Source organism: Rhinichthys klamathensis, unplaced genomic scaffold (assembly GCF_029890125.1).
Source record: "Rhinichthys klamathensis goyatoka isolate OS25496 unplaced genomic scaffold, OSU_Roscu_1.1 h1tg000006l_1, whole genome shotgun sequence".
NCBI classification, from domain to species: domain Eukaryota; kingdom Metazoa; phylum Chordata; class Actinopteri; order Cypriniformes; family Leuciscidae; genus Rhinichthys; species Rhinichthys klamathensis.
The window spans coordinates 9121140-9146592 of NW_026606559.1; the positions used below are offsets into that span (position 1 = coordinate 9121140).

The 25453-nt window shown below is 38.1% G+C and overlaps 1 protein-coding gene across 1 annotated transcript; it reads right to left on the reverse strand.

Annotated features, from left to right (window-relative positions):
• Positions 1 to 952: 952 nt before the first annotated feature.
• Positions 953 to 25453, reverse strand: LOC130090762 (cytochrome P450 4B1). The gene is made up of 12 exons (XM_056258290.1): positions 25222 to 25453; positions 23306 to 23450; positions 23165 to 23209; positions 16117 to 16244; positions 13848 to 13972; positions 13612 to 13766; positions 12414 to 12520; positions 12079 to 12269; positions 9737 to 9870; positions 8567 to 8631; positions 5946 to 6028; positions 953 to 1134 (listed from the first exon to the last, which is right to left on the reverse strand). Exons 1-12 carry the CDS (start codon positions 25405 to 25407, stop codon positions 957 to 959), a joined length of 1542 nt encoding a protein of 513 aa, XP_056114265.1. The 5' UTR covers positions 25408 to 25453; the 3' UTR covers positions 953 to 956.

Consider the following 25453-nt stretch of genomic DNA (forward strand, 5'->3'; position numbering starts at 1 on the left):
GATTAGAGAATAATTTCATCAAAATTGAAGCTAAAGCCTATAACGTTAGGTCCCAGCGCAAGCAGCAGCCGCCTCCTTAGCAGACCATTCAAATGGGAAACACACAAATTGAACAGCTATGTTAATGCACAGCAGAGTAAGTGAAATGTGAAAATAATCTAATATCAAATCAATTTAAATCAAAAAGCTTATCAATCTAACACCGGGAGAGCTGCGATCGGATTGGGGTAAAGTTACAGGGGTAACGTTAGTAGGCCGTCCGCCGTCGATTAACACAATGCTGAAACATATTTTAAAGTATGTCAGTGAGCCTCCGTCTTGCCTTTAATCGTCTTATTTTACGTTCAAATATATGCATTATGAACAAAGAACCGCCATTATTTCCAAGCAATAGGCGTTTTTTTTTTTGTTAATCCTGTCGACATTTAGTTGTGAATGGGTCTCCACACTGCTTGATCCACGCCCGGGATTTCTCCCCTTTGGCTTTTAGGTTTCGGGAAGAGAAAAAATGCCACCCCACCGTCCAAACTTTTAGAATACCGGGTATCAGATTTGCACAATCCATACGCACAACGCGTCGGCATGTTTGCCTCGCTCGAAAGCTTGATAGACCTCCCGCGCCTAGTTACGGTTGCTAAGCCACGATTGGCCAGTGGCGGTTTTCGGGCGTGGCTTAGCGAAGGGTCAATTACTTGTCTGGCATGCATATTATAGATTTTGAAAAACGTTTGTTGTGAAAAAACAACTTTATGTCGATGGATTGAATTCACTAAGCAGTTTTACCAATGTAGTGTGTGGAAAATTCATTGCAAAAATCATCTTATTCAATAACCATCCAGTTTCCAGGCCCTGAATGTGCTGAATAAGGCTGTGCGCAGTAAATATTGCTATTAAGTCATCGTCATTCTTCTCAGAGCAAAAAGGCCTCCAGCTCGTCAAGCAGGCTCAATGTCTTTTCATGAATCATTGTCCACTAATTTGATCTTGATGTGAATGCCGTTGAGTGATCTGAGCACTACTTGAGGGATCATCTTCGGGGTGTGTTTGGGGTCTTTAATGAGGCGATATTTCTTCAGGGTCAGCGCCACTGCTACTTTCATCTCATTCATGGCAAAGTTCTGTCCAATGCAGTTTCTGTAATCAGATATACATCAGAAGCTTTACTAGCTGCTTATTTATTAACAGTCTTTTAATAAACGCCATATCTTTTTCTATCTGAAGCAATTGCATTAGTACTGAAATGTATAAATTCACTATTACAACACTATTGTGGATATAGTAGCACAATCTACTGGGCGGTTTTACAGTAGTTTTTTCAAACACAGTCATAGTTTAGAAATCATTGTTATTCACATAATATGAAACAGCAGGAACAGTCATCACAGAGAAACCTGAGATTAGTTATCTAAAAATTAGGTACTTACTGGAGAAATAATATTCCACCATTGATTTTGAACAAACATTTTGTGTCAGTGCCAAGAATGCCAGTGTAAGCATATCATTGTAAAAAAAAAAAAAAGTATACACTTTAGCATACTTTTAAAATTAGAACTTATTAGGGTAATAACAAATATTTTAAAGAATATTTAAAAAAATATTTTCAGACACGTTGGGCCAGATTTACTAACGGCTTGTGGCAGCGCAAACCCTCTATTGTGGTTAAAGGGTAACTAAACCCCTGGTCAGAGCCTGACTCCACCCACTGGCAATATTTGAAAAATGCAGGAAAAGTGGGCGGAGCCCAGTGGAGATAGAGGGGATGAACCACACATGCCAACCCTCCCGATTTTTCCGGGAAACTCCCGAATTTCAAAGCCCCTCCCGAAAATCTCCCGGACCGACCTTTCTCCCGAATTTCTCCCGATTTCCACCCGGACAACAATATTGCTAACGTAAACTCACTGTATTCCGGACACTTTGCACAGTAAAACGTCCCGTAAGATATCAATCCGCGGAAAGATAAACCTGATTGGCTCGTCTGTCTCTGGGGACAAGCCTTCCACACGTTCCAAAGGTTGATTGACACATTTTGGACAAATCATTTTGGAGAAATCTTGAAAAAACTGCCGGGAGAGTGTCCGAATTACCGTGAGGACTCACAGTGTTCCGGACACTGAAAATTTCTACTCACTGTGTTTCGGACAGTTAAGGAGGAGTCATTTCTAATATAAAACGCATACATTTTAACAACTATAAGTTGGTAAAATAATCATATTAATCTTCATAACTTTGTTGTATAAGCGTCTATACACTATTTTAATCGACGATTGCTCATGCGAGCATTATATTCTAACGTTAACGTTATATTTAAGAATTTTAAATATTTAAAAAAAAATTTAATCCCTTAAAAAAGTAAAATTATTTGCAAATTGTAACTCATAATTATTTTATAAGACCATAATACAATACATGTATATATAAACAAAAAATATTGTTGAAAAAAAAGGGTCTAACCTCCTGAGGAGAGGCCTTAAGGAATTGAATTTGTAAAATAAATGAATTACATATTTACACATTAATTAAAAAAAGTTGGTTTAGTGTTTAGTTACCCGTTAACAACACAATAAAGACAAGCAGTGAAGAGTTGGCGATGAAAAGACGTGGACACAGTTATTTTTGTGGCTGACTTTACCAGTAACGCATTATAAGCAATGTGAGTTATGTAATCAGATTACTTTTTTCAAGTAACTAGTAAAGTAACGCATTAATTTTAAATTTAGATTATTATTTTTCAATAAGTAACGCAGGTTGCTTTGTTTTCCCATTCATTGACTGACAGCTCATGCTGAGAGGAATGGTGAGTAAGTGCAGAGGAGTCATGTGACCTGTGTGAACATGATGCTTCTTGTAGTTCTAGACTGAGCATTTACAAAACCAGATTCAGTATTCCTCAATGTGAATAAAAACAGAGAAATGCAAACTCTGAATATTATGCAAACCTATGATAATTTAACATGTTAATATAAATATACTTTATGTATTTAATATCACTTTATTAATCAATGTATTTGATGTTGACCTTTGATGATACAATTCAAGCATAATAATAAGCAAACATAACATTATTTTTTTTTTTATGTTAATGCACTGTTTATACTATTTTAAAATAATTGACATCCTGTACACAATGTTTTGAATGAATAAAAAAAAAGGATATCAGTCTGTGTTGTGGTGTGAGGTCAATCAGGTTGTGTCCTTTAGGAATCCCCAATGGAGTATGAATGTCACCTAGTGGCCTTTGTTGGTATAGCAACTCACAAAAAGCTCATTTTTTTTGTGATATCAGATTTAATTGTTAGGGTGAACCAATTTTTAAAAAATATATTATTTTAATAAAAAATTTTTTTTTAATTGCAGCACTTTTTATTACAATATACTTAAACAGCTATAACATTTTTTGCAGACAACTGTGAAATAAACTTCAAAGTGTCTTCTTTAAAACAAGACCAGAATGAGGTTTATATTCCAAAGCGTTCAATTTTTTTTTTTGCATGTCCTTCAGCCTGAGGCTTTATTAATTTCGAATTTGGTGTGAAAGGGCCTTTATATTTGCCAGAAATAGAACTTTAGTTTTTTTGTGTGTGTTATTAAAAAACAAACAATCAAGCCCAGCCCAGGTAAGAAAAAGTAACGCAAAAGTAGCATAACGCATTACTTTCCATAACAACAAAAGCAATTAGTTACTTTTTAAGGGAGTAACCTGGCATGCATTTTTAGGAGTTTCCCTTTCAAACGCAAAATTAATGGGTGGAGAGTATTCAATTAATCCTACAACGTGATTTACTAAGGTTCGCAGTAATTTACTGGCATTTGTGCCATTAAACACAGAGTAAAAGCATGTCTTAACCCATTTTTGCGCTTGACATGCTGTGATAGTTGCTGCTAGGAGGAGAAACTAGAGAATTTTCAATACATTTAAATGAATCACGCAACGTGATTTACTGAGGTTTGAGGAAGTCAATTTACAGGTATTTGCTCCATTATTTATTGCAGATTACCCACACCTGATTATCATCGGCTCTGCTAGTGTGCAACCCTGCGCTCGTGTGCTTCTCTGGCTAGATTGTGTTGGTCATAATGGAAATGAGCGGCTGCGTCTGTGTTCATTTGTGCGCTGTCAGTAGATCCTCTCCCATCTGCACTTTTATGGGATTGCGGTCTCTGTTTAGTAAATCTGGCCCTTAATTGCATGTTACTTGCAATTAAATGGAAATATATTATAACTCAGCTGAACCGTATAGTGCTTTTTGACCCACTCTACTACTAAAGGTCCTATATGTAATTTCATAATTACTACTTTTGTATTTGAAATCAATGTACTGAAAAGAATTGATTGTAAACTAAAAATATACTTAATTTCTTAATGACATACTGCATGTCATTTGTGAAAACTTGTAACTTATGTCATGTATTTAGTCATGAAAGTTTACTCTCTTTGAAGGGATACTCCACTTTTTTTTGGAAATAGGCTCATTTTACAACTCCCCCAGAGTTAAACTGCTGAGTTTTACCGTTTTTGAATCCATTCAGCCGATCTCCGGTTCTGGCGGTACCACTTTTAGCACTGAGTGCAGCAGGCGTAATGATATGACGACGCAGCGCCTGAAAATAGGCTACCTTCCATCAACACAACGGAACTATTTTCAGGCGCTGCATCATATCATTACGCCTGCTGGACTCATGGTACGGCAGTAAAGTTTCTTGATTATTACGCAGGAATGAGAGTATAGTTCCTAGCCATATCAGCCTAGAAAATCGCAACTTTACATTTTCCGTCGGTCTTAGTGCACGATGTAACTACAGAAGAGTCAAGTTTTAAATAGGAAAAATATCAAAACTCTTGGTCATTTTTTTTTTAGAAAGGCTAATGGTCTTGTCCACTTCAATGATGTATGCTAAGCTATGCTAAAAGTGGTACCGCCAGAACCGGAGATCGGCTGAATGGATTCAAAAACGGTAAAACTCAACAGTTTAACTCTGGGGGAGTTGTAAAATGAGCCTATTTCCAAAAAAAGTGCATTATCCCTTTAAGTACACTTTTTTTTTTTTTAAATGTATAGGCTACTTTAGAGATTTGAAGTACAAGTGCACATTCAGTAGGCCTACAATTTGACCCACATTATCAGATGCCTTGTTGTTTGCTCTCTGCTCTCATCGGGGTTGAACTGAGGTCAGTTGAAGGAAAGTTCAATTCTTTATGTAAATCTTTTCCAAACAACAGCGGTTTATAGTGATGTGTGTCAAGTGTCAAGCTGTTAGTACACAAACTCACACATGTAGTCCACATGAGCTGTGCGCTATCCCATTCCCATATGATAAGTTTTCATTTGGGAACATAGCAAACACTTTTATTCACTGATAATCTTGCCAACTTCCAACTGCATCTGCGCTCAGAATCTGAAACTGCGTGCTAAGACAGGTTGCTTTTTCACAGGACAACACTGATTGTAAAACACTATTGCTTTTTGCAAGTGTTTAAATATGCAGAATGGAGAATGACATTTAAAGGCTGCAGCAGAGGGATGTTTTTTTTAGTGAATAATGACTTACATTTCAGTTTGTTCGTATATGATAGAGCTGCACGATTACTTGTTAAAAGATTGTAATCTCGATTCAAACACCCACGTGATCTTATTTCTAAATGTCTGAATCTGAATCTTGATCTCTATTTTAAACAAATAAATCAATTTATCCAGAATGAGTTCAGAAATCTTGAAATATAGTATTGTGACATAGCAAATTTAGGCTACTTGTATGGTAATTTTATGTTTTTGTTTGTTACTATGAACGGTCATTGAACAGAATCTCATTGCTATTTGTTCTCACGCGGGTTGAAATGAGGTCAGAGAACCAAACTCCAGCTCTATTCTGTGCGAGTGAAATGTGAGTGAATGACCCACTTGCTAAACCGCTCATGTCTCTTCAACACTCGCAGTCTTACAAACCTGGGTCCAGCAGAGAAGGGCACAAAAGCATGAGGTGACCGCTTAGCAGTGTTCTCCGGCAGAAATCTCAATGGATCAAATACCTGTGGACAACATAACATTTCAAATACATGTACAGAATTCAGAACTCTGTTATATATACAGACTTTAAAAACACATGAAATGTACTTGTTCTGTTCTCTTATTTTTATATTTTCTTATGATGAAGTAAATATTACAAACATAAAATGATTAAGGTTAAAATGTGGTTGTGTTCTGATTGTGGGTATTTTGATTATATTAAAGCGGGGTCCGATAGTATGAGACCAAAATCTGCGATGTAAATCTAAAAAGCCTGTCATTGACCATGTGACTCTTTGTACACAAGATGCATCTTAAATCATGCTGGAGAACATGATCTTCAGGTTTTGTTCATGTAGCTCCAGTGCTGCTTTCATTAAAGTCCCCATGCCTGTAGTCAATAATTGTATCCCTTAAAACTCATCTTTGATCACCAAAATGACATATTTAAACGTTTTATCCTTGAAAAATGTCTTCATGCCTTCGAGGATGTTTACATGACACTGTTTACGCGTAAACGTTTTCATGCGTTCTGACCGTTCGTTTACACGTGCAAGTTTCAAAGTGCAAGTTTTTGAAAACGGTATCCGTGTAAGCAACAAAAACGCAAATCTCTGAAGATGATGAGGTCATGCACATGAGTATTACGTGTTCAGTCTATAGTGTTTCATAGCCATCTAATGGCCTGGCAGCAGAATACACGGTTTTATGCGTTTCCGCGGATCCGTGTGAATGAGGATCGTTTTGACAACGGTATCGTCTGTACGTTGAAAACTCAAAGGAAAAACTTTTCAGTTTTAAGCATATCGTTGTCGTGTAAAGTAGCTTGAATGTAACTCTACACCCTTGCCTCATTTAGTATACGCGGTTCTATCAATATGCAAATGATCCCCGCCTCCACTCACTCACAGCAGCTCAGAGATCCACTCGTTGATGATCACACGTTGATCTGGGGTGTGTTTCCCGAAAGCATCGTTAGCCAACTATGGTCGCAAGTTCTGTCGTTATCAGCAGTTCAACGAGTCGGTGTTTCCCGAAACCATCGTTCCAACGAACATTCGCAAACAGCATCGCAGAGGTGTGTGTGTGAGCGACAGATCTCGACCTGTGGTTAGAAGCTGAGTTTCTAGATTGCATGACATGTGGACTTAATAAATCCTTATCTTGAGCAAAATAAGCAAGTTGACATTCAGTACAGCCTGTGTCTTTATTTAGAATACATACAGATGTCATTTACGTCTTTGAGTTTGTCAAGAGATTTAAAGCACCGTTTTTGAAGACTGCGCATGTGTGAACGTGCTCTACTATGTAAGAAGGAGCCTATGATCGAATCTGGAAATAAAGCGAAATGAGAAATATTCCTCAGATGCCATGTCTGTAATTTATATAAAAACATCTAGCATTAATTCGATCTCAAACAGTTTAATTAAAATAAGTTATAACTCCACACGTGCGTGACGTCATAAACCAACGTGGTTGAACGACCACTTTGCAACAATATGGTTTCGGGAAACAGTCGTGACTAGCTAGTTGATTTCTTCAACGATGCATCGAAATAGTAGAAGCATCGAGTTACGTCGTTGTACGGGAAACACACCCCTGATTGGTTACAAGGTAGTTTGTGACGTCAGAAACACCAGCGATTTCAAACTGTGTTTTTGAGACTGTCTTTGGTTCACTGCAGTTTTAAAGCAGCACTAAGTAGGAATTCCGTTTTTGTCAAACAGCGACCCCTAGAGTCGCTGTGGAGTACTTGTACTGTCGTGAATAGCACTCACGCAGAGATGGCTCTGCACTCACGGCCGGATCCCCTCCCCCTGTACACCGGTACCTGTTCAGTAGGATGGAAGCTGTAACGAGTGGAAATAAGGTATGGCCCCTTTAAGAGCTGCGCGCGCCCTGTTTAACTGTCGGCAGTCTGTATTGTATGTGCGCCTTGAACACCACAAGTATACCGCGCCGGGTTATTTCTGTTTGATGCTCATTTTATCAGAATTTTATCAGATCTGTTTTTTGCCGTAAAGCAATTCGTTACCTCGCGAGAACTATCACACGATACTTCCTAACACTGAGGCCCGCCGGCCCAAAGTTGCAAGGGTGGTTTTGCGGCTCACAGGCACCAGGGGGGTGCGAGACGACCACCATTCAACACGAAATCAGTAATATAAACATTACAATGACTCTGAAATTGTTCGGTTAAGGTAAAAAAGTTACTTAGTTCACCTTTAAGGAGAAAATACTCAGCAATGCTGTTGACTTTTTGAATTTGCATATGGTTTGTCTTAAAGCATATTAAAAACATGACATATGTTTAAACAACATTAAAAACTTGATTTTCACCACAGGGGGACTTTAAAGCAAAAGACAGGCATACTCAACAAATCAGATTGTGCTGGTAAAATCATTGAAAAATGTATTTAAAAGTAAAAATGCAAATAGAGCACTTCACAATTCGTCTCAAGCATTTGGACCCCATTTAATTTTTCACTCAATCTGCAATATGTTATGTTTTGTAGTGAGCGATGCATTGCATATTTCAGATGTAAAGAAAGCACTCATACATATGGATTCTCCCACACTGTGGCATTCAAGTGGATCCCATAAATGCTAACTCCAATGGTACAACCTATGGAAGAGTAAAACAGTGTTTTAAGGCATGCAGTTATGTATTTAGCCAGTTTTGTGATGAGCTGATAACGTTCAGTGTCATGCTGCATATACCAAGTAACTGAACTAAACAACAAGCAGCTAGATTAATGTTTGAACAGATGTTATCTGAGTTAGAGGTCATTGTGTCTGTGTACAAGTGAACTAGGTTTAAAGCAGTTGGCAATTTTTCAAACTTCATTCCTACTGGTGGCCAAAACAGGCCAAGTCGGTTACACTTTATTTTACAGTGTCCTTGTCACATATGTTACATGTACTTACCATAGTAATGAATGTAAATTATGCATAATTACATGCAACTAACCCTCAACCAAATCCTAATCCTAACCCTAGAGTAAGTACATGTGGTTGCTTAATATTACTCAGTACTTAAATATATCATTACACTGTAACAATGACACCTTAAAATAAAGTGTAACCTTTTAAAAATACCTGCATGTAATAACATCACTACATCTGTAATTAACTTCTGTAATTTCATCTATAATTATACATTTGACCCTTCCCTGACACCTTATCTCACCCTTAAATATACCTATACCACCTCAATTGCAGCAAAAGTATTTTGCAATACAAGAAGTAATGTACCAAACTCTTTTTATGGACACAAGTACATAGTTAAAGTAAAACCAAATATCTTCTTGCAATAAAACTGGGTGGTGACCAAGTGACTGGCAAGCTTTAAAAGGACAAAAAAGTACCATAAAATGCCTTAAAAGCTCTATAAAAGTAGTATATGACTTGTGCACTTGCCTTCTTTAGTCTTCTGATAGCCATTGTGTGAGGAATAGACTGAAACATTGGCCATTATTCATTAAAAATCACAGTACTTGCATACTGCCAGAAAGAAAGAGAGGCGCTAAAGACATTGTCTTTCGTGTGCATTGTGAACGCACCAGGTTTAGATCTGTGGAGGTGAATGACATTTGTATTATGAACACACTAGGAGAGCTGTTATGGCTTTAAAAAACTTGGAATCTGGCACACAAGTCATATGGACTACTATGAAGATACTTTTATGGTATTTATGGAGTTTGACAGTCACTGGGTGATCACAGGATTACCTTCAGGTACAGTCCGTCCATCAAAGAAAGTCATGGGTTTAGTTAACTTTCGTGATATCCCCGGCACAGGAGGGCAAAGCCGCAGAGATTCTTTAATACACATTGTGGTATAAGGAATTTTATTGAGGTCTTCCCTGAAACAGAAGGAGAGAGAGGCAGTCTCAGAGAATCAGATGGTGTATAAGGCATTTCCAATGAAAGTAAGTCGTAATGAGGAAATGCATTGAGTTGATTTGCTATGAAAATAGCATAGCTGAGCCAAAGCTGCTAATATCGTATTTGAACTGTCATTTTTTTTTTTAGATTAAAAGGACAAAAATACCAGCAAAATTCCCCAGACAGCAACATAGTGTCGGCCCAGATCCGGCCCACATCTGGGACACTATGTTGCTGTCTGGGTCCTTGACATATTTGTTACTAGGGGCCCTATCATACACCCGGCGCAATGCAGCGCCAAACACGACACAAGTGTGTTTTGCTAGTTTCAGCCCGACGCATATATCATTTTCACGTCCTGCACCACATTGTTTACATAGCAATTGCATTTGTGCCCATCTGTTCCCCTATGGGCTGCTGGTCTGAAAACAAGGTGTGTTCAGGCGCATTGTTGGCGAGTTGCTATTTTGAGGAACTGAAAAAGACTAAGCCATTGACCAACTGAAACCTGGTCTAAAGTCAATGGCGCATTTTTGGGGGGGTTATTTAAAGAGCGCGTTAGTGTTGCGCGCGTACACTTTGCTTATTACACACACAGGGATGAGCAGCAGCACACAAACATTTTTAAAAATGAAAAATAAAAGGATTACAATGTAAAAGATTAATATTGTGTACATAAAGATATGTTGGGATCTGGCTTGTCCCGTAAATAGTGAATCCGCCATGGCGCGAGCACGACTGGCTTTTAAAGGGAATAGGAGATGAGACTCTGATTGGTTTATTTCACGTTACGCCCAAAACACACCCATTACTCATTAAGAGAATAGGGACAACCTTTTTAGACCATGCGCCGGGAGCACCGACCGCTTTTCCCATCGTTAAACTAGCAAAAGTGGATTCGGACACTCTCTCAGTGCACTTGCGCTGTGCGCTTCAAACCATGCGCTTAGATCATTAAAATAGGGCCCCATGACTGTTTAATTGAGTGAAGTTTTTATTTTAACTTCCAATAATTATGAAAACATAATAATCGAGATAAAACGGCCATTCAGTGAAGACTTTGCAGTGTTTTATTTTTACATTACATCTTTATGTAATTTTGTTGCAGGCTAGCTGAACACTATACCATTAGATAGACTTAAAGCATTGTTTATTTCATTTGTATCTTTTTTTCTATTGTGTTTGTCATATTGCGTGTAATTTTCTTCTTTGTTTTTTATTTTTATGACTGACTTTTCATTTGTCTTCAATAACGGAGGACTTTTTTACCTACATTAGTTGGCCTACTATTAGTTTCTGCTGTGATATAGAAACTACTGGTTGCCTATTAACTAACGTTTATGAGATAGCATTCACAGATGTTACTCGATGTTGTAGACAACAAATCAGTTTTCTTGCAAAAGTCCAGATTTTGCCAAAATTGAGCAGCCCTTTTTGTTACTACTGTGACAGACCTACATTTCCAATCATACCACTATTAACAAACCAGGGGTGCGTTTCCCGAAAGCATCGCAAGTTCTGTCGTTATCAACAGTTCAACGAGTCGGTGTTTCCCGAAACCATCGTTCCAACGAACATTCGCAAACAGCATCGCAGAGGTGTGTGTGTGAGCGACAGATCTCGACCTGTGGTTAGAAGCTGAGTTTCTAGATTACATGACATGTGGATTTAATAAATCCTTATCTTGAGCAAAATAGCAAGTTGACATTCAGTACAACCTGTGTCTTTTATTTAGAATACAGATGTCATTTACGTCTTTGAGTTTGTCAAGAGATTTAAAGCACCGTTTTTGAAGACTGCGCATGTGTGAACGTGCTCTACTATGTAAGAACGAGCCTATTATTGAATCTGGAAATAAAGCGAAATAACAGAGAAATATTCCACAGATGCCATGCCTGTAATTTATATCAAAACATCTAGCATCAATTCGATCTCAAACAGTTTCTCCACCACATGCGCGATGTCTGAAACCAACGTGGTTGAACAACCACTTTGCGACAATATGGTTTCGGGAAACAGTCGTGACTAGCTAGTTGATTCCTTCAACGATGCATCGTACTGCGGTAGTGAAGCATCAAATTACGTCGTTGTACGGGAAACGCACCCCAGGATCCTACTCTACCTACACTTGACTCAACTGTCCAACACATCGTGACATGAGTCGAGTGATGACAGTATGACAGTACCACTCCAGCGTGTCTTTTCCATCCAGAGCTTGTAAGATCTCCTCCCTGCATTTCTCCTGGTGCTCAGGGTTACATGCCAGATTGTAGAAGATCCAAGATATTCCACTGGCTGTAGTGTCATGGCCTTCAAACATGAACGTGTCCACTTCAGCCCTGATATCCTCATCTGACAAACCCTGCTGATACTCGTCCTGAGACCGATACACAAAATCACAATCTGTGACATTAATAATATAGTACAACGGTAGTATGCAATAGGTAACAACATATCAGCTATGAAGGATTTTCATTAAGTCAGAATATAAGAGTTGTGTAAGTGTTTGGGAATATCATACTCGGGCAGACAGAAGAATATCCAAAAAGTCCAAATATCGTCTGTTTTTAACAATGCCCTGTTCCTTCTCAATCTTCAAGACTTCCTTCCTCTTTCTGATAACATCCGCTAAAAAAAATATTAATAAATTGAAAAGACATTAGAGATTTGCTAGTTAAAGTCCTCCACTTCCTTTCAAAAGTTTAAGGCTGCATTTATTTGATCAAAAATACAGTAATATTGTGAAATATTTTTACAATTTAAAATAACTGTTTTTAATTTGAATATATTTGCATTTTCAGCATCATTACTCCAGCTTTTAGTGTAACATAATCCTTCAGAAATCATTTTAATATGAGGATTTGCTGCTTAAGAAACATTTCTGATTATTTAAAAACAAAATGTTAAAAACAGTTGCGCTGCTTCATATAAATGTGGAAACTGTGGTACTTTTTTCAGAATTCTTTGACAACAGAAAGAACAGCATTTTTTTTAAATATAATCTTTTATAACATTATAAATGTCTTTTCTGTCACTTTTGATCAATGTAATGCATCCTTGCAGCTTAAAAGTATTAATTTCTTTAAAAAAACACACAAAAAAACAGCATTTGTTTGAACGGTAAGGCCCCAATATACTTAGTATACGAAATCACAGGTGAAGTTCGAACTACTTTTTACCACAAAGCGAAGAACGAAAAAGAACTTCGCTGTGAGTATATCGGGGCCTGTAGTGTATATTTTGGTTTTACTAATATATATATAGCTATATATATTTAGCCCATGAGCAGGCCCAGATATAATCTTTCACAAACTCTGCACAATTCTGAGAAATGGATTTGTTTCAATTTCAAACAGGTTTCCTGAACTGGTTTCCCAGTCTTTCATTAGTCAGCCAAACAGATGGACTGGCAAGACTGCTCAAATCCACAAGCAAGAGTCTTGAAGGAAGGGTCAAGGGTGTAGCACTAAATGTTGAGCCCCCTATGGTCCATTTGGGTCAGTGAGAAAATGCATAATGTTTTTTCTTTTCTTTCTTTTTTTTAGACAGTAATACAATGCCATATTATAACATTTCCAGAGCCTCTTAAAATTCAGAGGAACACAGTTAATCGAATTGTTTTCAGATTAAAATGTAAATATATTACATTACATCTGCTGTGGGGTTCCTGTGGGCCTGCTCATGATGGACACGACTGTGGCTTGTCAAAGAAACAACACCTGTATGATTGTGTGCTATGCCAGCTGCCTTCCTGAATTTGTATCCATGTGGACTGAGATGAAATATGGCCTTGTTGTGGTACGGAAAAACTCTGAACCTGAGGTTCACCAGGTTGCAGAGGTCAAACACTGCCTGGGTGTACGGGTTGGTTCCACTGCAATGAGATCAGGGAGATTTTAGGATACGTAATGGATATGGATACGTAAACACGGACGAGGTAAGAGCATTTACTCACCTGTCTGTCTGACAGTTGCTGTTACAGCTGAACGCACATTTCATAATGCTGTCCAGGGTCATGAGACTTACATGCTTAAACAGTTCAAATGACTCTTCTGATTTGGCATAACCTTCCCACTTATCCTAAAAAACAGAAAAATTCATTTAAAGTGTATCATATTGTCACTAGTATCAATAAGGAATTACAAAACTAATGACTGTTTTCAAACAGGTTTCTCAACCTAGCTAACAAAAATATGTTCCAAGAACCATCAAGTTATGAAAATGTTATTTCTGAATGTTTAAAATGTCCAACATTATGGCAATGCTACTTTTGAATGTTTTCTGAACAAGTAGTAACATTTACAAATACGTTAGATGAACATCCAACTAAAACATTGAAGGACATGTTCCATGAACAATGTATTAATGTTTTTGTACTAATGTTGTGAGAACATTATTAATTCAATTCACTTTTTTTACGTGCTTTTCACAATACGTATCGTTTCAAAGCAGCTTTACAGAAAATGCATGTGTCCACATTACAATTTAGAGTGATCTGTTATCAGAGGTGACTGTCCAAGTTATGTATTTCAGAAATGTACATATACAAATCACGCAATTATCCAACAATGTATTAATTTAAGGCAGAACCCATGAGCTCATGAAGTAAAAAGATCAACTAGTGAAGTTTAAACACACATTCAAGTAACATTACTCAAAGAACGTTTATTCTTAAGTTTAAGAGAACCTTGCCAGAACGTTAGCCAAAGTTTTGAGAACATTCCCTGTTAGCTGGGAAAAACCTTAGTAAATCACGTTGTGCGATTCATTTAAATACACTCAATTAAAGGATTATTAGGAACACCATACTAATACTGTGTTTGACCCCCTTTCGCCTTCAGAACTGCCTTAATTCTACGTGGCATTGATTCAACAAGGTGCTGAAAGTATTCTTTAGAAATGTTGGCCCATATTGATAGGATGGCATCTTGCAGTTGATGGAGATTTGTGGGATGCACATCCAGGGCACGAAGCTCCCGTTCCACCACATCCCAAAGATGCTCTATTGGGTTGAGATCTGGTGACTGTGGGGGCCATTAGTACAGTGAACTCATTGTCATGTTCAAGAAACCAATTTGAAATGATTCGAGCTTTGTGACATGGTGCATTATCCTGCTGGAAGTAGCCATCAGAGGATGGGTACATGGTGACCATAAAGGGATGGACATGGTCAGAAACAATGCTCAGGTAGGCCGTGGCATTTAAACGATGCCCAATTGGCACTAAGGGGCCTAAAGTGTGCCAAGAAAACATCCCCCACACCATTACACCACCACCACCAGCCTGCACAGTGGTAACAAGGCATGATGGATCCATGTTCTCATTCTGTTAACGCCAAATTCTGACTCTACCATCTGAATGTCTCAACAGAAATCGAGACTCATCAGACCAGGCAACATTTTTCCAGTCTTCAACTGTCCAATTTTGGTGAGCTCTTGAATTGTAGCCTTTTTTCCTATTTGTAGTGGAGATGAGTGGTACCCGGTGGGGTCTTCTGCTGTTGTAGCCCATCCGCCTCAAGGTTGTGCGTGTTGTGGCTTCACAAATGCTTTGCTGCATACCTCGGTTGTAACGAGTGGTTATTTCAGTCAAAGTTGCTCTTCTATCAGCTTGAATCAGTCGGCCCATTCTCCTCTGACCTCTAGCATCAACAAGACATTTTCGCCCACAGGACTGCCGCATACTGGATGTTTTTCCCTTTTCACACCATTCTTTGTAAACCCTAGAAATGGTTGTGCGTGAAAATCCCAGTAACTGAGCAGATTGTGAAATACTCAGACCGGCCCGTCTGGCACCAACAACCATGCCACGCTCAAAATGGCTTAAATCACCTTTCTTTCCCATTCTGACATTCAGTTTGGAGTTCAGGAGATTGTCTTGACCAGGACCACACCCCTAAATGCATTGAAGCAACTGCCATGTGATTGGTTGATTAGATAATTGCATTAATGAGAAATTGAACAGGTGTTCCTAAAAATCCTTTAGGTGAGTGTATATCTCCTATAAATCTTGAGTCTGAAAAGGAAACTCCTACAAATGCATATGCAATAATATCAGCAGCAAAAATAACCTTTTCAGCGCTCATTTTTCACTGCGTGTCTTTAGTAAATCCTAAAAGTAGTTTTTTAACAGCAAAAGAGGGTTTGTGCTGGAGCTGTTAGTAAATCTGGCCCAAAGTGTTTTAACATGGAAAAATACACACTCAACAAGTGCCTTAAACGTACAAGCATGACTTCAGTTGAATCAGAAATAAGTTTCACATAAGGCTTCAAAACATCATAATGGAAACCAGGAGTGAGGAGTCGTCTGTGCCGAAACCATTTCTGTCCAGCAGACACAAGCAAGCCATCGCCTGAGGAGACAGTGAAGAGTTACGTGATAACAGGGTGTTTCTTTAACTACAGACACTTTTACGTCCCATGGGTAGACTCTTATTAAAACTGTTTTTACACTACTTTTCAAATGCTGTTTATGTATAGATTTCGTTGTTTTGTTCCAAACCCAGAGACAAAATGCGAAAAATAATCAGTTTTTTAGTTGAATTACAACTGTCCTACAGATGTCGCAGAATGTTTGCCACAAGTAGCATTTTTTCCTAATAAAGTATATTTATTTGTTTGCCAAGGGGACAACATTGTCAGTCAAGTGCTTGATATGAAAAATGTAGTTTTTTAAATTTAATTTAGTCACATTTGACAATAAGCACGAACATATTATTTGTGTAAACTTAAGATACATAAAATGGTTAAAATACAAAAATAAATTTTTAAAGAGACTGCAATTTTGTTCTAAATCTAAAACAGTGTCTATTTACATCAAATGCAAATAGTCAGCCTTGTTGGCAGAGGCTATTAACACTACTGTAACTCCATCCACCATCGTCTGATTAAGCCAGACAAAATTACAAAAGACATCCCGTTGATAGCAGGATTGGGTGGTGTGACGGGTCTCCGGTTGTTCCCGCTGTGTCGACCGGTGGGTGTGACTGGGAGACTCATCAAGAGAATGATGTACACCTGTGTAGGATCATCAAGTGATATACACCTGTATATAAGCTTAGGCTTTGAGAATGTGGAGTGAGCTTCGAGATCTTCAGAGCTGCAAGACTCTTGTGAGAGCTTTTGCTTCCGTACCTTCTTGTGTTGGGTTTGTTTTGTTTTCCTTTGCTATGATTTGATCTTAGTTCTGTCTGACATCTTAACACCGCTTGTCAGACAGAAATGGCAGTTGTGTTGTAATTTATTTCCTGTTATATATATTTTTCTATTTATGTTAATAAATACACGTACAACCTGACCAACTTCACTATGTCCTCCACTCATTTGTCACGGCTTTGAGCCGGTCGTGACAAATATGGGGGCTCGTCCAGCCGATTGTTTTTGATAAAGTTTCGTTAGTAGTTTTTGTCGTCCGCCAATTGTTAATTGAAGATTCGTTCGTAGTTTGTTAGTGTGACAAATATGGAGGCTTATCCGTTGTTTAAGGTGATAAATATTTTCCGGTTTGGACAAATGTGGATAAGTCCGTTCGCTTTGGTAAGAGAAACTCATTCGTTCATTTGGTTCTGGTAAATGTGATACATTTGGATGATTATTATTTGTTTAAATTAATTTTGTTAAGTTGGTTAATTCGTTAGAAACGATTTTTTTTCTTGACAATTTTTGTTAAGTAAAACTTGTGGAGGGTTTTAGTGGTTGGTTTGGTTGTTCTGGTTGGTTACGGGAGTTTAATTTGGTGTATTGGCTACTAAATTTGAGAAAAGAGGTGTCTTGGCTTAGGCTTTTCCCTGCGTAGGTTTAGCGGGATTTCCTTAACAGGATTTTCCGATCTTTTTTATTTTAGTTTTTTTTTGTACGGTGAAAGCAGTTAGAGCATTTGTCTCGGGAACACGTCCGTGTTTGTAGTAGTGACTCGTTAATCGGTTGCTATTGCAAACACTGGTTTATAGTGTATAAAAACCCGCTGCAAGTAACTGTATGAAGATTAGGGATGAGTTTAGGTAGGTTTAAATCTTAGTTAGAGGGAATTGCTTATTCCAACTTCTGTCTTTAAGCTTGTTTTGTTTTTCTGGAATTTGGTAGCCATACATTTTTCATAATGTCCTCAAACGTTGAGGAATTTGTTAGCGCACCGTCTGAGAGCTTGTTAAATGACTTAACCGAGGATCAATTATTAGAACTTGCAGAATACTACAAAATTAATCTGATGAGTCAAGATAAACGTCTAAAAGATCAGATTAAAACCTTGGTAAAGACAGAGTTAGTTGAACTTGGCATTTTAGAGACTCAATCTTCAGAAGATACGTTAACTTTTGTCGATGCGACATCAACACAGTCTCATTTAACATTTGAACAACAAAGGCAATTATTGATAATTCAAGTAGAGATGAAAGAAAAGCAGTTAGAAGCGCAAAATCACATTGAAATCTCTAAAGTCCAATTGCAGCAACAACAACTTGAACTTGAACGTTATCGTTTGGATTTAATAAGAGAAGGTAAACTTTCTGTTACTGGAGAATCAGTACGTGATTCAAGTTCGTACAAGTTTGATACGGTAAGAAATATGAGATTGATTCCTAAATTTGATGAGAGAGAGGTTGAGCGTTTCTTTTTATTGTTTGAACGTGTTGCGGACGCACAACGTTGGCCAGATGAAGAGCGAACGCTTATGTTACAGTCTGTATTTACAGGCAGAGCTCAAGAAGCGTATTCTTCCCTTAGTGTAGAGGATGCTTCTGATTATCAAGCTGTAAAATCAGCAGTGTTGAGGGCTTATGAACTAGTTCCAGAGGCCTATAGACAAAAGTTTAGGTCCTGGAAGAAGAGTGAAAAACAGACGTATATTGACTTTGTACACGATATTTCGGTCTATTTTAATCGTTGGTGTGTAGCTTCTGATGTAAAAACACTTGACGATTTAAAAGAATTAATGGTACTTGAACAATTCAAGAGTTCCATTTCAGATCGCATTGCAACTTACATTAGTGAGCATAAACCTGGCACTGCGTATGAGGCGGCCGTCATAGCTGATGAATTCTCGTTGTCTCATAAAACTGTTTTTGGTTACAGATCGGGTGGAGAAAATTTAAAAAAAGAGCCGTGGCGAAGTTCTAGCAAATTTACCAGATTTGTGCATGATTTACCCAGCAGACAGTTGCATAGCTCTGTTGAAGAGAAAGACCGAGCAAATATGTGTAATTATTGTCATGAGTTTGGTCACTGGAAGAATGAATGTCTCTTATTGAAAGCAAAAGCTGACAATTCTAAAGTGAAATCTAATTCTTGGTCTCCTGTAAAGTCTGTGGCGTTGGCTGTGACTACTTCAACAGTGAATAATGTGCAGAAAATGTGCTCGCCATGTGGTTCAGCATTTACTCCTTTTGTTACAGAAGGTTCTGTTAGGTTGGTAGATTCCACAAAAGTCGTACCAGTAAAGGTTCTACGTGATACAGGATCATCAGAAACCTTTGTGTTAGAGTCTGCGCTGCCTTTTTCACCTGATTCTTACACTGGAAGTAATGTGCTGATTAAGGGCATTGGCTTGAATGTTATGTCTGTTCCACTGCATAAAGTTATTTTGCAATCTGTATTGGTCCAGGGAGAAGTGGAGGTGGCTGTTCGTTCCTGCTTGCCTGTGGAAGGAATACAGGTAATTCTGGGGAATGACTTGGCTGGTGATCGTGTCTGGCGGAATGATTCACCACATCTAGTGGTAACACCATGCCCGATGATCTTGAAACCAGATGGTGGTGAGAATTTGACCTGTTCAAGTGTGTTACCCACTTGTGTGATATCACGATCTATGAGTAAAACCCAAGCTGAGGTAAAATATGAATCTAAGAAGGTGGTGAAGGAAACTCTAGAAGTCCCTTCAATTTTATCAGTGTCACGTGATGAACTGGTTGAAAAACAAAAAACTGACTCAACTCTTGTTGAACTATTTGACCGGGTTGTATCATATGACTCAATTGAGAATCTTTCATCTGGGTATTACCTAGATGAAGGATTGCTAGTTCGAAAATGGACACAGGGAGAGTTTGCGTTGGGTGATCCCATGGTGCAAGTTGTAATTCCTCAGTCTCTTCGGCAGCTAGTGTTACAGACTGCTCATGATACGTCTGGGCATATGGGAGTGAAAAAGACGTACAAATTACTTTTGAGACGGTTCTTTTGGCCGAAATTGAAGCGTGATGTGTCTAAATATATTAAATCTTGTCACACATGTCAGCTTACTGGGAAGCCAAATCAATCTTTGAAACCTGCTCCTCTTTTTCCGATTCCAGCCATTAGTCAGCCGTTTGAACATCTCATTGTAGATTGTGTCGGGCCGTTGCCTAAATCAAAAGCAGGTAGTGAGTATTTGCTTACAATCATGTGCCAAGTAACTAGATATCCTGCTGCATATCCTTTACGCTCTGTGACGGCAAAACTAGTCATAAAGGCACTGACTCGGTTCATTTCAATATTTGGAATACCACGAATTATCCAATCTGATCAGGGAAGTAATTTCACTTCTAATTTGTTCGGTCAAGTGTTGAAACAACTTCATATTCAACATAACCTCTCCAGTGCTTATCATGCCCAAAGTCAGGGAGCACTGGAGAGATTTCATCAAACGTTAAAATCTCTTTTGAGGTCGTACTGTGTTCAAATGGGTAAGGACTGGGAGACTGGTCTGCCTTGGTTGATGATGGCGGCTCGGGAAGCTGCGCAAGAAAGTACTGGGTTCAGTCCGAACGACCTTGTTTTTGGACACGACGTGCGAAGTCCGTTGGCTGTTTTAGCTGCTGACTGGGAAAAGTCTTATCCACCGAAAAATGTTTTGTCATATGTTAGTGATTTTCGTAGACTAGTTTATGACGCGTGCCACTTGGCGAAGTCATCTCTGAGCAAATCACAAGATCGAATGAAACTACTTTTTGATCGTCGAACAGAGTTGCGTTCGTTTCAACCTGGTGACCAGGTACTGGCGTTGTTGCCTGTTGTTGGGTCACCGTTTCAGGCTAAGTTTGTCGGACCATATACTGTTGCACGTCAGATTTCTGATTTGAATTATTTGATTAATACGCCAAATCGAAGAAAAAAGACTAGAATGTGTCACATAAACTTGTTAAAGCCTTATTATGCTTGTAAAGATTTCGAAGACCTTATGACAAAAGACCAAGTTAGTCTGCCTGATTCGCGTGTTAAACCTGTTATGTTTGCAGATGTTTCTGTTAATAATGACAGTGTTGAATTGGTTCCAACTCCAGTAGCTGGGGAGGAAGGTGAAATCTATCCGGGAGATTGTGTTCTTCAAGGTCGTCTTAGAAACTCAGAAGCACTGAGTTCTTTGAGCGTTCGGCTTGGTCATCTGTCGAATGTACAGCGGACTGATTTGATGAATTTGACTAAGGAATATGTTACATTGTTTTCTGATACTCCTTCTTGCACAGATCTAATACATTTACATTTTTACATTTATTCATTTAGCTGACGCTTTTATCCAAAGCGACTTACAATTGCTATATATGTCAGAGGTCGCATGCCTCTGGAGCAACTAGGGGTTAAGTGTCTTGCTCAGGGACACATTGGTGTCTCACAGTGGATTCGAACCTGGGTCTCTCACACCAAAGGCATGTGTCTTATCCACTGCGCCATCACCACCCCCCTAATAGAGCACGACATTGATGTGAGAGGTGCAAGTCCAATTCGTCAACGTTATTATCGAGTGTTTGCGAATAAGAAAAAACTACTGGATGATGAAGTCGAATATATTCTGAAAATGACTTCGCTGAACCTTTTTCTAGTTGGGCTTCTCCACCTTGTATGTTGGGTCATCAGAAGGACCTCTGGTGGTCTATACGGATCACAATCCTTTAGTTTTTCTGCACTCCTTACAAAACCCCAACCAAAGGCTGATGAGATGGTGTTTGTTTCTTCAGAGTTACTCTTTGGATATACGCCATATTAAAGGCGTAGAGAATGTAACTGCTGACGCCTTGTCCCGTGTTTAAGTGCTTTAAAGTCTGTTTTCTCTGACTGTGTCTCTTTTTCTTTCTTAATTTTGCTTCCTAGGCGCCAGGTTGCTGAAAGTGAGAGAGTTGACGGGATTGGGGAGAATTGCAGGCCGAACCAACTATTGCTACTTGGACAAATTGAGTGGTGGGAGTTGTTTGTTTTTTATTAAGACTCTGTGCTCTCTTCTTTTTAGGGGGGGTGTGTGACGGGTCTCCGGTTGTTCCCGCTGTGTCGACCGGTGGGTGTGACTGGGAGACTCATCAAGAGAATGATGTACACCTGTGTAGGATCATCAAGTGATATACACCTGTATATAAGCTTAGGCTTTGAGAATGTGGAGTGAGCTTCGAGATCTTCAGAGCTGCAAGACTCTTGTGAGAGCTTTTGCTCCCGTACCTTCTTGTGTTGGGTTTGTTTTGTTTTCCTTTGCTAAGATTTGATCTTAGTTCTGTCTGACATCTTAACACCGCTTGTCAGACAGAAATGGCAGTTGTGTTGTAATTTATTTCCTGTTATATATATTTTTCTATTTATGTTAATAAATACACGTACAACCTGACCAACTTCACTATGTCCTCCACTCATTTGTCACGGCTTTGAGCCGGTCGTGACAGGTGGCGTTGGCTTTTGACTCCATCGAGCCGACTTTGAATCTGCCTTTTTCCGAACTCTTTCTTCTCCCTTGGCTTTTCCCATCGCATATCATCTCCAAAAGGTGTTTATTTGAAATAAAAACAAAAAAAATATTCAAAAAGTGGAGATAAAGAGCCAAATGGGTATATAATAGTGGGATTAAAGTGTTTAACGGGTAGGGTTAGGGGTAGCTTTAGGGACAGTAATGTCCCAATAAGTCTGTTTATGATTGATTTTAATAAATATAATCATATACGCTGAATATGTTGTTATTACTGCTGTTATATAATATACTACAATACACTGAGCAAATAGTAGGCCTATCTGACACTAGATGCACTAAGTATAAATAGCATCTCACAACTATTTACACTAGAAAATACTATTTTCACTTACATAATAAAATGTCATGTCTGCCACAGAATGAATGGTGACTTGAGATGGTGAAAATTACATTTGTTTACGACGAAAAACTGACAAAAACAGAATTCTAACATTGTCTGTATATAGACTGTTGGACGTTGTTAGTCAATAAACTAAACTAGTAAAATCCAAAGGTGCACATAATTGAAGAAACACCCAATAATAAACTATTGAACAATGGTCTTATATATATATATGATCTTTTGTGTAATCTTACCTAACCAAGGGATGAAAAACTTATATGCATAGTCATCTTTGGGTTCTGTCAAAAAAGCAAAATAAAGTCATTTTAAAAATGCTTGTTTTGGTTATTTAAATCTGAAATGTATCATTCAAACAGTCGATCAAAGATCAGCACCTGTTGTGGTGAGAATGGTCTTCACATATGATGGGTGGTGGATATTCAAAATGGACAGTGACGGGCCAAACCACAGTGGAAAAGCAAACGGATACTGTTTACACCACCTCATAATCTTTTCCAAATCATGTCCATCCTGCTGAAACTATAAAAAAGAGTTCACACAACTGTTATCAACATAACCCTCTAAAGTTATTAATCTCACGTGAATTCTTCCAATTCCTGCTGAAGAATGTGAGTGCAATGCAAGGCTCTTCTGTTTTTTGCCTTACAATATAACAATGTAATTGTTTAGTTGCAGTGAATAGACAATGGCTCAGGCATGAGGTTAATGTCCTCGCAAGATGGAGGTCAAATTCAGAGGATACATTTTGTAATATTCATGAATTTGCAACAAAAAAACACGTGAAAACTTGCACCAGCTTCACGTTTATGTCATGTACATCAGTGAGATATCCAATGGATATTAAAATATAATGATATATAAAATACTATGATGATATTTGAATTTTTAGGAGGATAAAACCCACAAAAGTTATTCAACAGGTATTTGAAACCAACATAAAAATCACTTCTCGTAAAAAAGCATGACTGGACTTCAAGCTTAGCTTATACCCAGCTAAAGTTCTAGCAAGATTCTCTCAAAGTTATGAGCAAACATTAGTAACATTTACAGAATGTTTGTTCAAAGTTATCTGGTCTTTAATCATTTTTCTCAACAAGTCAGCAACACTTTGAATTGGACAATCGTTTAACTTTTTCATTCAATAGTAACGTTCTCGTAATGTTTGCAAAATTATAAAAATGTAACGTTCCCTTAACGTTCGTATAACCACGAAAAAAAAAAACAGTTTTAAAACTATTAATAAACTGGACGTTTTTTGAACGCTCAGAGGACGATCAGAAATAAAGTTTTCAGTAACACTTTTCCGTCTTTAATTAATAACTTCACAGGAACAAATGAGTAACACACTATTAATATTCTAGTAACTATATTAACTAACAAGAAACTCTGATTCACGAATTAGTAATAGCACTCAGTTGAATGAGGTAGTTTACTATTAGCTAATCAATAACTACTATTTTTTCATACCTGCCAGATGACTACCAAGAACTACTATACAGGTTCATAATTAATGTGAATAATGCATAATTAATTCTAAATCAAAGATCATGGTCACCCACTAGTTATGACTCAAGAAGGAATTATAAATGATTTGGATCAGTATTCTAAAGTGAAAAGCATGATAAATCCCTAATATTGATAAGTCATTATAAGCTTTTGAGGTTTTTGTAAGGTGTTGGATAGTAATGACTCAAGTGTTACTACATCCTTATTAAGGAATTACTAATGATTTGGGTCAATATTCTTTTAAAGTGGAGATCATGGTAACCCACTACTAATGACTCAAGCCTTACCAAATCCATCAGAAGGAATAACTATCCAAAACATTACAAAAACCTCAAAAGCTTACAATCACTTTAGAATACCGTTCCAAATCATTAGTTATTCCTTCTGAGGAATTTGCTATTACTAACTTAAGTCTATATGGGTTACTATGATCTTCACATTAGAATTAATTACACTTTATTCACATTAATAATGAACCTGTAGATCTTAGTAGTCCTCGGTTGAGTATCAAAAAAGTTGTTATTGATTAGCTAATAGTGAACTACCTTATTCGACTAAGCACTAGCTACTTACTAATTCGTTAATCAGAGTTTCTTATACGTTAATAGCCTAGTAGTTACTAGAGTGTTAATATTGCGTTACTCATTTGTTCCTGTGTATTTATTAATGACGGAACAGTATTGTAAAGTGTTCCCACGATTTCATATCTTAGAAAAACCTTAGAGCATATTTTTGTTATCTGGGTAGTTGATGAGATTATTCATTCATAGCGGTAGTTGTTTACCTCCTTGACGTGTCCGAAGAGCCAGTGTGCAGGTGGTCCTGGAAAAGACTCCATAGTTCGCATTCCCCTCCTCCTCATTAACAGTAATCTAACCACGATCACCAAACACACAAGCAGTGCGAGTGTAAAGACATGATTCACTGAGAGAGCTTCCAAATTCAACGGGAGAATCCAGTAGAGCTGCATGACATGAGCTGAGCCGTCAGTCAGTCTCCTCTGGCTCTTCGTGGTC

What these genes read in the sequence shown, in the direction of transcription:
- LOC130090762 (XM_056258290.1), bottom strand. Translation starts at nt 25,407, where the DNA reads ATGCAGCTCTACTGGATTCTCCCGTTGAATTTGGAAGCTCTCTCAGTG. An exon ending in TCTTCGGACACGTCAAGGAG is followed by an intron (nt 23,451 to 25,221) that starts GTAAACAACTAC and finishes TCTTTTTTATAG; the next exon opens with TTTCAGCAGGATGGACATGA. An exon ending in CAGTGTGGGAGAATCCATAT is followed by an intron (nt 6,029 to 8,566) that starts GTATGAGTGCTT and finishes TGTTGTCCACAG; the next exon opens with GTATTTGATCCATTGAGATT.